Source organism: Vitis vinifera, chromosome 5, assembly GCF_030704535.1.
Source record: "Vitis vinifera cultivar Pinot Noir 40024 chromosome 5, ASM3070453v1".
Classification (NCBI taxonomy): Eukaryota; Viridiplantae; Streptophyta; class Magnoliopsida; order Vitales; family Vitaceae; genus Vitis; species Vitis vinifera.
In genome coordinates, this window is record NC_081809.1 from 15,477,501 (window position 1) to 15,492,360 (window position 14,860).

A 14,860-nucleotide genomic window follows, 5' to 3' on the forward strand; every position below is an offset into this window, starting at 1 on the left:
AAACACAGCTTGATAAGTTCTTCATGGTCCTTACTCTTATTGGCCTCCGTCCGGATCTTGAGCCTGTCCGCGATCAAATTCTTGGTAGTTCATCAGTTCCGTCCTTGAATGATGTGTTTGCTCGCCTCCTTCGTATCTCGTCCACTCAGACTTTGCCATCTGATAGCATTTCAGATTCTTCTGTGTTAGTTTCTCACACTACCTCTCGAGGAGGACGCAGTGGTAACCGAGGTAGAGGTCAACGTCCTCATTGCACCTATTGCAATAAACTTGACCACACTCGCGATCGTTGCTATCAATTACATGGACGGCCTCCTCGCACTGCCCATGTGGCCTAATCCTCTGATTCTCAGTTGCCTCAGCCTCTGAGCTCCTCCGCATCTCAGGCATCTCAGGCCTTTGTTGCCTCTGTTGCCCAGCCTGGTAATGCTTCTGTCTGCCTTACCCACACATCTTCTCTTGGACCCTGGATTCTAGATTCTGGAGCTTCTGATCACTTATCTGGTAATAAGGATCTTTTCTCCTCTATGACTACTATCTCTGCTTTACCTACTGTTACCTTAGTTAATGGTTCTCAAGTTGTAGCTAAAGGTATTGGTTTGGCCCTTCCTCTGCCTTCTCTATCTCTCACTTCTGTCCTTTATACTTCTGAATGTCCTTTTAATCTTATTTCCATCAGCAAAATCACTCGTACTCTTAATTGCTCTATTACCTTTTCTGATAAATTTGTGACCTTGCAAGACCAGAGTACAGGGAAGACGATTGGCATAGGACGTGAGTCTCAAGGCCTCTATCACCTCACCTCGGATTCATCTCCTGCAGTTTGCATTTCCACTGATGCTCCTCTCCTCATTCACAGTCGTTTGGGCCACCCTAGTCTCTCCAAGTTCCAGAAGATGGTCCCTCGTTTTTCCACTTTGTCGTCGCTTTCGTGTGAGTCATGTTAGCTTGGGAAACATACTCATGTCTCGTTCCTAAAGCGTTTGAATAATCGGGCAAAGTCTCCTTTTGAGCTTGTCCACACTGATGTTTAGGGTCCTTATTGGACTGCGTCTACTTTAGGATTTCAGTATTTTGTCACTTTCATTGATGACTATTCTCGATGTACTTGGTTATTTTTAATGAAAAATCGAGCTGAGTTATTCTCTATTTTCCAGAAATTTTATGCTGAAATCCAGACCCAGTTCAATATTTCTATTCGTGTGTTACCCAGTGATAATGCCAGGGAATATTTTTCAACCCCATTTACTTCATTTATGTCTCATCATGGGATTCTTCATCAATCTTCTTGTGCTCATACTCCTCAACAAAATGGGGTAGCTGAACGCAAGAATCGACATCTTGTTGAGACAGCTCGTACTATCCTCCTCCATAGTAATGTTCCTTTTCGTTTTTTGGGGGACGTTGTTCTTACCGCTTGTTATTTGATTAATCGTATGCCCTCCTCTGTTTTACATGATCAGATTCCTCATTTCCTTCTCTTCCCTGACCAACCACTTTATTTCCTTCCTCCTCGTGTCTTTGGTTGTACTTACTTTGTTCATATTCTCACTCTGGACAGGACAAGCTTTCCGCCAAAGCCATGAAGTGCCTCTTCTTGGGATATTCCAGACTTTAGAAGGGTTATCTTTGTTATTCCCTTGAGACTCATCGATACTTTATCTCCGCTGATGTCCCTTTCTTTGAGGACTCACCATTCTTTTCCACCACTTCTGAGTCTCTTCCTGTTTCTGAAGTCTTGCCCCTTCCCATTGTCTCCCCATCTGATGTTGTGTCTCCTCGACCACTTCAGGTTTATCATCGTCGCCCTCGTGTCGCTGCTCCTCTCCCTTTTGCTGAGGCACCTGCTGACTCACTTCCTATCCCTTCGGCTTCTCCTGCCCCGGCTCTGCCTTCTCCTGATGATTTACCCATTGCTATTCGGAAAAGTACTCACTCTACTCGTAATCCTCATCCTATTTACAATTTTTTGAGTTATCATCGATTATCTTCACTCTATTCTGCTTTTGTTTTTGCTATATCCTCTATTTCTCTTCCAAAGAGCACCCATGAAGCTCTTTCCCATCCAGGCTGGCGACAGGCAATGGTGGATGAAATGGCTGCTCTGCACTCTAATGGCACTTGGGATCTTGTTGTTTTACCCTCTGGTAAATCTACAGTTGGCTGTCGTTCGGTCTATGCAGTTAAGGTTGGTCCTGATGGTTAGGTTGATCGCCTTAAGGCCCGCTTAGTTGCTAAAGGCTATACTCAGGTTTATGGTTCTAATTATGGTGACACATTCTCCCCTGTTGCCAAGATTGCTTCTGTCCGCTTGCTTCTCTTCATGGCTGCTATGTGTTCTTGGCCTCTTTATCAGTTGGATATTAAAAATGTCTTCCTTCATGGTGATCTTGCCGAGGAAGTTTATATGGAGCAACCTCCTGATTTTGTTGCTCAGGGGGAGTCTGGTTTAGTGTGCAGGTTACGTCGTTCTCTATATGGTTTGAAACAATCTCCTCGAGCATGGTTTGGCCGTTTTAGTTCTGTTGTTCAAGAGTTTGGCATGTTTCGTAGTACAACAGACCATTCAGTTTTCTATCATCATAACTCCTTGGGGCAGTGTATTTATCTGGTTGTTTATGTGGACGACATCGTCATTACAGGCAGTAATCAGGATGGTATTCAGAAACTAAAGCAACATCTTTTTACCCACTTTCAGACCAAAGACTTGGGGAAACTCAAGTATTTCTTGGGAATTGAGATAGCTCAATCCAGTTCCGGTGTGGTCCTTTCCCAAAGGAAGTATGCTTTAGACATCCTGGAAGAAAATGTTATGTTAGATTATAAACCGATAGACACACCTATGGATCCGAATGTCAAACTTGTACCAAGATAGGGGGAGCCTTTAGGAGACCCTAGGAGATATCGACGGCGCGTAAGTAAATTGAACTATCTCACCATTACTCGTCCAGACATTTCTTTTCCTGTGAGTGTTGTTAGTCAATTCCTACAGTCACCATGTGATAGCCATTGGGATGCTGTAATCCGCATTCTTCGATATATCAAAAGTACACCAGGCCAAGGTGTGTTGTACAAGAACAGAGGTCATACTCAAGTTGTTGGTTACACAGATGCAGATTAGGCTGGCTCACCCACAGATAGACGTTCCACTTCAGGGTACTGTGTTTTTATTGGAGGTAATCTAATATCTTGGAAGAGTAAGAAACAAGATGTAGTAGCCAGATCCAGTGCTGAAGTTGAGTATCGAGCTATGGCTTTGGCAACATGTGAACTCATATGGTTGAGACATCTTCTTCGAGAGTTGAGATTTGGAAAGGATGAACAGATGAAACTCATCTGTGATAACCAGGTCACATTACATATTGCATCCAATCCAGTCTTTCATGAAAGGACCAAACATATTGAAGTTGACTGTCACTTCATTAGAGAGAAGATCGCATCAGGATGTGTTGCTACAAGTTTTGTTAATTCAAATGATCAACTAGCAAACATCTTCACTAAATCTCTCAGAGGTCCTAGGATTAAATACATTTGTAACAAGCTTGGTGCATATGACGTATATGCTCCAACTTGAGGGAGAGTGTTGAATATAATGAATTTATAGTGTAAAATCTTTCCTTTTTTTAATATAGGTCACATGTATGGTAGTTAGGACTCCTAGCCTTGTATATATATATTTTCTCAATTGTAAGTAGATACTACATGAATGAGAATCAAGGTTTTCTTCTCTCTCTCTCTTAACATCTATGATTTGCAAACATCTATCATTAGGGTTTATTAACACCTCCAATAGATGTTCTGGTTCGTCCTATGTATTTAGGGTTAAAATCCATTGACCTATCCATCTTTGAAGCCTTCTTCAAATGGTCCAGAAGCCATCCAATCTCTTCTTTCACAAAACCCACAAAAAAGGAAGCTCCTCAACTACGTTCATCAAGAACCATCAATAATCATCCATTCCCCCAAATGAAATGTATTTGAAAACATTTCCTTTCCACAAAATAAGTCATACTCCAGCTGCATATGGTTATCTGATTGTTGATTTCCATTGAGAACTTCTTCAAATAACCCTTCCTCAATAGGATATTCCAAATGCTTTGCAATCAATTGCATTTTCCTATGGCCATCTAGGCAATTTTAAAGAGAAGATCCAACACTATTCAAGCATCACATGCTATAGCGCCTGGAGGAGTCTCATTTCTAATACCCCACGAGAGACCACTACTGTCCTGGTCATGGCAAGGTCTTGGAGACTATAACGCCTCAACTTCTACTTGGCCTTGTTCTATAAGTTGCCCATGAAGATGAATAGAAACTCCTCAATTATGTTAGGAATCTCAAGCATAAGTATAAAGAACTGTTTGACATACTCAAGGATCAAGTCAATGTGCTTAAGATGCTTCATGCTTTTCTTCGCTATGTAAGCCACTCAAGATAGAGATGCCTCTTGATTTCCCTCTTAAAGTTCTCCCATGTATCAGTGGTGCAAGTGCTCTTATCTACATTCGTAGACCTATGACGCAACCATAGGATAGTAGTGTTAGTGAGGTAGAAGGAGTCCTCACCTTAGTAGCCTCTTCGGTTAACATTTTCACCTCAAAATATCATTTCATATGCCACAGAAAATTGTTCAGCTTCTTGCATCCTACCTACCACTAAAGGCATGTGGTTTCTAAACCTCTATTTGGGTGCCTTATGGGCAGCCATCATTCTAGCAAGGATAGCAATCTTGTATATGGCTATCTCTTGATAGATCTCTTGGTCAGAAGTCTCCATTCATGTCACCAAGGCCTCTATCCCTTGACTTTATGTTAGTGAACGCATCCATCGCCTTAGAAAGTATTGAACTCCTTGAATAACGCTAATTTGACTTGTAATGAGTTTAGACACTCTCCTTTCTTAGATCTATTTCCTTAGATCCTCTAGGCCCTATTATGTCTTGCCTTAGTCCATACCCTTCCTAATATCAATCATGGCTAGCTCCAACTTTGCTAGTGTTACCTTGATGTTAGCAATAGCATCATTAGACTTCTCATTCCTTGCTTTACATGTGGTTAGTCTTTTCTCCCTACCATAACTTTGCTCACTAGTCATTTCCTTGATGCTAAAGCTCAACATGATTCCACTTTGCAAACGTGCTCTGATACTACTTTTCACTAACTTAAGTGCTTTCTAAGCAATCATGCAGCACTTAGACAACTCAAGTTACCAAGTCAGGCTTCCTGACTCAAGTTAGCAATGTTGTGCAACAAAAGGTAGAGACGAGGAACAAAAGCCACACTTAGAGATTTTAAAAGAATAGAAGCTTTATTGCACTAATAAGCTATACAATGTCTTGGAGCTCTCAAGTTTTTGGTACCTTACCCAAATAAGGACTCCTCACGATTCTAAAACCTTAGATGGTTCCTCACGATTCTAGAATGTTCTAGAGATTATCTATACTCATGAAATAGATAGGTTGGATAATCTACTCTTAGGTGGTGTTTGTTTTTTGGCTGAATAGAAAAAGCCAAAATATTTGGCTTTTTCTATTCAACTAAAAGTGACCTATTGACATCATTCAACATAACTAAATTGAACTTATTGATAACAAGTTCACTTAATTTATATTGGATGATGTTAACATATTACTTTTAACTTAATAGAAAAAGTCAAATATTTTGGCTTTTTCTATTCAGTCAAAAGACAAACACCACCTTAATCAAAGTGAGTCTCCCTCCTTATGAGAGTTATTGTCTTTTCCATACAACTAACATTCTAAGAAATCTCTCCTCAATTTCATCCTAAATTTGTAAGGAGCTCCCAATGGGAGCTCCAGGTAAGTAGAAGGAAGTTTCCCCACCCTACAACCCAACACCAAAGCAAGGTCCTCCATGTTAGAAACATCTATGACTAAAACTAGCTCACTTTTTTCCAAGTTGATTTTCAAACCCAAGATTGACTCAAACCACATTTAGGCGTAGCTTAAATATTCTAGTTACTCCTAACTAGCACAATAGAAAACTAAAGTATCGTCAACAAACAAGAGATGGGTCAACTCAAGCCCCTTGCCTCCTCTTCAGCCCATCTTGAAAACCAAAACAAAGCCCCCTTCCCCCTAGAACTCTAAAAAGAAAGTCTAAAGGTGTCCTATTAACAAGGACAAGGAATTTTGCCCATGAAATTCATCATCTAATCCATTTGGTCAAAGAATTTTGCCCATGAAATACATCATCTAGTCATTTAACCCATTTTTTTACCAAAACCCATATTTTCCATGGCAATAACCCACCATTCAGACTTTTTATCCTTGAGTCTATGGCTTCATTTACTGCATCTAAAATCTGCATACCCTCCACAAAAGCATGTTGAAAGATTAATTAATACTACCTTTCCCAACACCTTTCTAATCCTATTAGCCAACACTTTTGCTAAGAGCTTATATAGCGCCCCAACTAAGTTAATGAGTCTAAAATCTTTCAAATCCTCTACTCCTCCTTTCCTAGGGATTAAAACAAAAAGAAAAAATTACCATTTAAACTTCTCTCAATGACCTATTATCATAGAAATCCCTAAAGAACCTCATTACCTCATCTTTAACGAAATCATAACAGAACTACGAAGATGCCATAGTGAAGCCATCAAACATTGGCGTTTTCTCCCCCATAAAGACTAGACAACGTGGCAAAGACTTCCTCCTTAAGAGGAAAAGTTCCAGGGTCCTAGCATCCTCCCTCCCTAAAGTCACAAAGCTCATTCTCCTACTACTAGGTCTCCCTTAACTTCAACCAAAGGGTTTGGAAAGCGTTAAAAACCTCTTCTTTAATTTTTACCTCTTCAACTAGCCACTTTGCATTTACTCTGAATTTGACCAAGAAGTTTCTTCTTCTACATGCATTGGCCATTTTATGAAAGTTTGTGTTTTGTCCCCATCCATTAGCCAAACTTCTCTTCGCTTTTGTCTCCACATGGTTTCTTCCAAAGTCGACACTTACTAAACTCATCCACTACCAACCTTCTAGCTTCAAATTTTTCAGTAAACAAGACTTCCTTCATCACCTTAGAGTCCCAAAAGCTGACTTTGTTTAAAGCCTGATTCTTCTTGTTATGACATTTCTAAACACCTCTCTATTCCACTTTTTAAGGTCCTGCTTAAGGGCCTTTAGCTTTGCAGCTAGAGAGTGGCTATAAGAACTAATAAAGCTATATCCCAACCACCAACTCCTATGTAGGTCTTTGAAACCATCAGCCTTAAGCCAACTGTGAATTTAATTCTTGCCCCTCTTAATTCCTGCCTTCCAGCCTGATATTCAATCACCCTACCTATGATTTTCCTTCTAGCAATGAGCTAACATAACCAAACTGCTTAATGCTTAATATAATCATTGGGTCTCCTATTTGTATTGCTACTAGGAAGAGAAAGATTTATTGCAACAGCTTGACCATGTACATTACTTATTTACAAATTTATGCCAACATGTGCCTACATTGTTGGTATATTTCATTTACCATTTCCAGAAGAGATAGGTTGACCGAAGCCAGAATGTTAGCTTTTGAACCTATTAATACTTCTATTAAACAAAATCACAAGTCAGGTAAAGGCACAAATGATACACCGGTAGATAGATATTTTTTTTTTTTATTGGAAATGACACAGAGATATATAGATAGAAAAAAGAAGTACAATAAGAAGGATGAGAAATCCTCCCACCAAAGAAAACTAAACTACAAGAAATTACACTGTCAAACAAGCGAACTCTCTATAAAGGACCATTCCTTATGGAGTACACACCGCTAACCAGTCAAGTTGTAACACATTAAGGGAAGTCCCCTTAAAAACCTTGGAACAAAAAGCCCAAAGAGAAGCAAGGAAAACAATAGAGTCCCAAAGATACTCTGAATTCCTTGCTTTATCCTCAAAAATCCTTGCGTTTCTTTCCCACCACACAACCCGAATTAGAGCGATGCTCGCAGCTTGCCACAAGACTATCCCCCTCTTAGATGAACCAAAACCATTAAATTTGATGGACATCATGTCAAAGATGCTCCTCGGGGGTACCCAATCCGTCTTAACTAACTAAAATAATTTGTGCCACAACCCAATTGTCAAGGAACAATGAAGGAACAGGTGATCTGCAGATTCCCCATGCTTCATGCACAGAATACAAATATCAGGACTAGGGGCTTTGTAGGGTCTTTTCACTTGTAGCAAGTCATTAGTATTCTCCTTCTTGTGTGCCACTAACTAGACAAAGGACTTAACTTTGAAAGGGACTTGAGAATTCCAAACGAACTTAGAAGGGAAAACCTGAGGAGATCCAGAAAATTGAGATAATGCTAAAAAGAAAGATTTGACTGAAAAAAGCCCTGAAGAAGATAATGGCCAAAATCCGGCATGTGGAACCAAAGGAGATAGATGCAATCCATCAAGTGACCGCATGAGGCCTTCTAAGTCCTCTATCTCAGAATCTGAAAGGTTACAGCGGAAATTAAAATTCCAAGAGAAAGGACGAGTAAAACCGAGAACTGAAGAAATAGGAATATTTTTATCCAAGACTACTCTAAATAGTCTTGGATATTGGGTTCCCAAAGGTTGGGCCCCCCCACCACAAATCTTCCCAGAACCGAATTCTTTCCCCATTTCCTACCACAAACCGAGTAAACAAGGAAAACTCCTAAAAGACTTGTGCAATAGCCTTCCAAGGGCAGTGATGTGACCATCTGACTAAAGAGTTAGCATCCCAACCATTAGAGTGTGAACCATAAATGCTTAATATGACCTGATGCCATAGAGTTGAACCCTCTCTAGGTACCTCCACAACCATTTCCATAAAAGAGCAAGATTCCTCATAGAAATCTTCCCAAAACCCAAACCCCCTATTGCTTTCGGTTTACACACAACATCCCAACTCACTAAATGATCTCTTTTACCTTCCCCAATCCCTGACCATAAAAAATCTCTTTGCAACCTCTCGATTTTTGTAGCCATTGAAGCGGGTAACTTAAATAAGGAATACCAAAGATTGGTTAGGAAGCTAACATACTTGGTTCATACTCATCTTGACACAACCTATGCAAGGATTATAGAAGTTAATTCATGCATGCTCCCTGCAAAACATATATGTTGGTTGTATAGATGATTCTCAAAAATTTAAATTCTACTCATATGAAAGATCTACTATTTTCTAAACAAGGTGACCTAAAAGCGGACAAGTATACAAATGTTGATTACTCCAATGAAAGGTTTTCTATTTCCTAAAACAGGTCATTTGAAAGTAGAAAGATATATAGATGCTAATTGGGCAAAATTTGTAACGAAAAAAATCAACTTCAAGATATTGCACATTTGTGTGCATTACACACGTATTATCATAGCTATCATTTTGAACTCTTTCATCAAAAAGCCCCATTCTTCCAAGCAAATTATGGATAACTTTCATCAGCAAAATATTACACCATACTTAAAATTATTACTACAATTAAACATGACTAGACAACACTAACTCACCAAAATAGAGTTGTCTACCCATGCTATCTAATAGGGATTTGGATTCTTCTACACCCTTAGATTTATCTTCTAACATGAGTATGGAAGATGTTAATTTGTCGCCAATTCTCTTCTTCTTTTACTATTAGAGCAACTCCCTTAGTCACATTTGAAAATTGTTGATTGTTGCCTCCATCATTCATATGATAAGAAGTGTTGGAATTTTGTTGTATTTAAGGGTTTAATTATTGTCTAAATAGATAAAGAACCCCCATTTTGTGACCCTAGACATCAAGAAACTAAAAAAATTCAATCATAAGGGCTACTATAATAAGCATCATCTATGGTGTAAGTCTATCCAAATAACGTCTCAAGTTGGATCTCCATTCAAAGTCCAACTTTCTAGCAAGCAATAATTTGAGTCTCACTTTCCATTACTTGATTTTTTTTTTATAGGAAACGACAAAGAGATATATTGATAGAAATAAGAATTTCCATTACTTGATTTTAAATACTCAACTCATGAAATTCGTCCATGAATTCTTCAACCAATTTATTACCTTGTTTGAGATTAAACACTTTGGTACATAAGAACAATTCATAATCAATTGGGAGAAAGCACTCTTCCATCTTCAACTGCATCTCATTCCATGTGTTCATAGGCAGTTGGTTGGCTCTATAGAGTTTATCTTCAATACCATGAAATAATAAATGCAACATGCCTTTTAAACAAAACTAACCATGATATCCTCAAGGATAATATACCCATCAAAGTAATTTTCCATACACATAATCAAGAAAAGTCGAACTCAATTTTCCTAAAAATTCAACAACTTCAATACGTACCTTTTATATCACATTCTGATCTTACTCAATGTTTAAGAGCCTCTCTATGTTTATATTACAATGGATGTCTCCTATTTTGCTCTTTGGTTGATTATACATCATTAAACTACCTCACTCTTTACATACTTTATTAGGTGATTGGTCAAAGTGATTGCTCCCACCATCTTCTCTCATAAATTGTGTTTCTTGACTTCTTTCCAATAGCCTCATTGTCTCATCTAGCTTCTTGTTGAGCAATTAAATTTCCTATAAATGTGTTGAAGCAACATTTCAATTAATAGAAGCACTCTTCGAACTCATGCTTAGGTAAATTGCTCCACTCCTTAGTTGCATGTACCATCAAGCCAAGAACTTTTACTATGATACCAAAACTGGTATAAGACAACCCTGGGATGGTTTTCTACAATCAAATAAAGAGGACTAGGGCTTCAATCTTGTATGATTCAAGGGAAGGACTTGAAACAAGAATAAAAAATATGGTAACGTGGAAAAGTAAAGGGAAGCATCTCCCCCCACTCTTAGCAAGGCCCTTCTTTGTAAATGGAATTGATGTTTTGCTAAGGAAAGGAAGGCTTTCTAGAGGCAGATAGTTTGTGGGATATATGGGAAGAATGAAGGGTGTTGGTCTTTAAAGGAAGTGAGAGATGTGTACAAGGTTGGTTTGTGGAAGGCCATAAGGACATTGGGGGAATTCATTAACAGTAGAGTCTCCTTCTCTATTGGCAATGGGGGGAGGGTAAAGTTTTGGAAGGATATTTGGTGCAGGGAAGAGCTTTTAAGAGTTGCTTTTCCTTCCTTATTTGTCATAGCAAGCTTAAAAGAGGCATGGGTGGTGGATTTATGGACTCAATCAAGGGGGAAGGGTGTTTGGTTCCGTAGTTTCTCTAGGCATCTTAATGATTTGAAGATTGAGGGATTGGAGTGTTTCTTGTCAAGGCTGCAAGATAAAGTGGTTATTGGAGACAGGGAGGATAACATCATTTGGTTGGAGACAAAGATGGAACTTTCTCTGTTAAGTCACTTTTCATTATTCTAAAGCCTAGGAGATCAGTGTCTTTTCCAATTGGGGTTGTTTAGAATGTGTGGGTTCTTCCTAAGGTGTGTTTTTTTGCTTAGGAGACATCTTGGGGAAAAGCACTTACTCTAGATCAACTTCAAAGGAGAGGATGTCAATTGGCTAATAGATGTTTTCTTTGTCATATCGAAGAGGAGTCAATTGACCACATTTTGCTACATTGTGTCAAGGCATGGATGTTGTGGGAGCTTTTGTTCTCCCTTTTTGGTGCTACTTGGGTGTTGCCTTCTTTTGTTAAGGAGACTCTACTAGGGTAGAGAGGCTCCTTTGTTGGAAGGAAACAGAAAAAAAATGTGGGAAGCAGCACCTTTGTGCCTTTTTTAGACAGTGTAAAAGGAAAGAAATAGAAGATCTTTGATAATGAGGAGCTTTCGAACCAATGACTAAAAATTGAGCTTTTTGTAACTTGATGTACTAGACCAAGTTGTATATAGGTGAAGGACCATTGGCCTTATTCGACTTCATTGATTGGTTGGGTTCTCGTTGAGGGAGGGAGTATTTTTTGTTTCCCTTGTCCTTTTTTGGCACCCGTTGTATATGTCCTATGTACTACGATGTGCCTCTTTGGTGCTTTATTAATATCCCGTTGCATATGTCCTATGTACTACAATGTGCCTCTTTGGTGCTTTATTAATATGATTTGCATTTCCCTATCAAAAAATGGTAATGTGGAAAAGTAAAATAAAATATAGGAAAAAAAGATAAAGAAGAAAAGATAGAAACATCACCTAGAAGAAAAGCAATGGAATCTCAACATTGAATATTTTAAGGTATACCAAAAAAATAAAAATAAAAAAATAATAATATTATTGATCATCAATCCTAAAAATTGAATAAAACTATGAAAATAGAAACCTAACCTATGTAGTAACTTATAGGACTCTTTTTTATTTAAACTACTTAATCTCCTAAAAAAATCAAATGAAAGTACTTAGAATTAGAAATTTAACTTTGTAAAAACTTGTTGTAATAAGAGTTTCTAATAAAAAATAACTAAAAAATAAAAAAATAAAACCTCTACATTCTAAGGACTCTAATAGAAATTTTAAGGGTAAAAATTTGAAAAATAGAAAGTTTAGTGTCCATTTGGATCCACTTTGTACTTTTTGTTTTTAAAATTAGAAACTTCTACATAAAAATAGAACATCTTGTACAAAAAGTATATATTAACCTTATTGTCTTTAAAAATCACTGTCAGAGATTTTAAAATTAGACGTAGTAAAAAAATTTTGATACCATGATTTTTATAATAGTTTTAAAAATTGTTACCTTTTCAATATAAGCTTCTAAGAGTTTCTTATATCTTATACAAAAGTTATTACTATTTTTTATTTTAAAAACAAAAAACAAGAAGTGTATCCAAATAAGCATATTAGTATCCATTTGGATACACTTCCTACTTTGTATTTTTGAAAATAGAAAATAATAGTAACTTTTATATAAAATACAAAAATTCTTCGAGGCTTATATTAAAAAGGTAATGGTTTTTGAAAATTACTTTAAAAAAAAAATTGAGATATTAAAAAAAATTTACTACCTCAAATTTTAAAATCTATGAAAGCAATTTTTTAGAAAACAAGGCAAGCCTATACTTTTTATATAAAAGTTTCTATTTTTATATAGAAGCTATCATTAATTTTTGTTTTTAAAAATAAAAACAAGAAGTGCACCAATTACAAAAAAAAAATTAAGACAATAAAGAACCTAAAAAATGAAAAATTACCTATATACCCTCGATAGAGTAGTTCAGAATTTCTTTATTTCCTTCCATTCCTTTTTTGGTATTTCTTTAGTTCCATAAAGATTAATTTTTACTCTATTTGTGAAGATAAAGAATTAACTTATAGATATTTTAACAAAGTGTCAAATGGGACTTTCAATTTGGCAGTGAACATTGCATTTGATACATCTATTTTCCACCTTGAAGGCAATTGTTGACAAATGAATCTAATGTTAGTTGTACAGTTGGAGATTTCAAGCCTTAGACTTTCTACATTAGCATTCATATTTGACCCATTTATTTTAGGGATTTGATTATTATACATGCTATAATTTCAGAGCACACTGTAGGAATTTTCCTTAGGTTCTTTCATACATAGGTTTTGCTTCCTTTCCCATATATATTTGTAACTTAAGTAACAAGAATCTCTCCAAATTAGCAAAAAGTGCAAAAATAAAGCAAGCATACCCCATGCATTCTTGTCGGCAGCATCATGACATTCTACTCTAAATTTTGACAAGTGACTACGAACTGCTCCAACAGTTTCCATTTGTTTCTTAGCCAATGATGAGCTAATTTCCACCGAACTGCATTCAATATAAGGATCTTTTATGTATCCAATATGACTTTGTGTGAACTAAAAAACAAGACAAATTATTTGGTACTTCTAAGGAATTTCATCCAGGCTTGTGAAAAATCCTATTTGGACCAGTACTATACATTGGCCCACCAATTAAAACACATCGAAAATAATATTGAAATCAAATAAGTTTATTAAAGTCTTGACAATAAATAAGGTAAGAAAATGAGAAGAAAATAAGAGTAAGCCAACTATTGCGTAATCTTGAAGTTTTGTATCTTAATTTTGCATATCCACCTCTATTTTTTTCACCGAAATTATGCTTTATATGCTTTTTGTTTCTTTACTCTTTTGTTGAGGTTCGTGAGCTTTTTGCTTTATCTTTGTACGTTTCTAAAATATTTTCATATTCAGACTTTTGGCATATAAGTGTTTACTTTCAGTACAAATATATTAGAACTCTACAATTCTCAAATTGATCTTGAGAACACATTGATTCCATCTAGAATCTCAATTCTGAAAACCTGTGTTCATTTAGGCCTCATTTTGTTCACAGAACAGCCAAAATAGGAATTTTATTCCTTCGAAAATCCATGCCAGGAATAAGCATTGTACAATCTAATAATTCTCATTCTTGTGTTTGGCTAAGTCAAGTTTGGGATTAAGAAAAGATATCAATCTTTATTCAACTGTTTGGATAGTATAGATTTTAAATATATGCATTTTTAAATGTATTTTAAAACTTGGAAGTTTTTAAAAAAAATGGAAGGAACTTATTAAGTATTATATTGTTAATTTTAAGCATTAAATTTTTTTCCTTTTTGAAATACATAATTACTATTGAAAAACACCATAATAAAATATTATTTTTTTATAAAAAAAATAAGTATGATCTATAGATATCTATATATACATATATATATATATATAAAATTATTTGTATGCCTAATAAATTGTACTAGTGCAAGAGGGAATTGATATTTAAAAAATGAATAAGAAACAAGTTATTAGATTATGGAGACATCATTTTTTAAAATAAATAATGCAAATATAAGTTAAAATTATATATAGTTGTCATTTTATTTGTTTAGAAGCTTAGAGAATATGCTGGAAATGAGGAAATGAGGAAATGAGGAAATGAGGGGTAGCATTCCTTGGGACCATTGTGAGTTT

The 14,860-nt window shown here is 36.5% G+C and overlaps 1 protein-coding gene across 3 annotated transcripts in view; it reads right to left on the reverse strand.

Annotated features, from left to right (window-relative positions):
- LOC100251392 (protein arginine methyltransferase NDUFAF7 homolog, mitochondrial) overlaps positions 1-14,860 on the reverse strand; it is a 95,667-nt gene that overhangs the window by 62,106 nt on the left and 18,701 nt on the right. For all 3 annotated transcript variants that reach the window (XM_010651967.3, XM_002263754.5, XM_059736986.1), the window contains exon 7: positions 13,576-13,694. In XM_010651967.3, the coding sequence (XP_010650269.1) occupies positions 13,576-13,694 (119 nt within the window). The remainder of the gene's footprint in view (positions 1-13,575; positions 13,695-14,860) is intronic.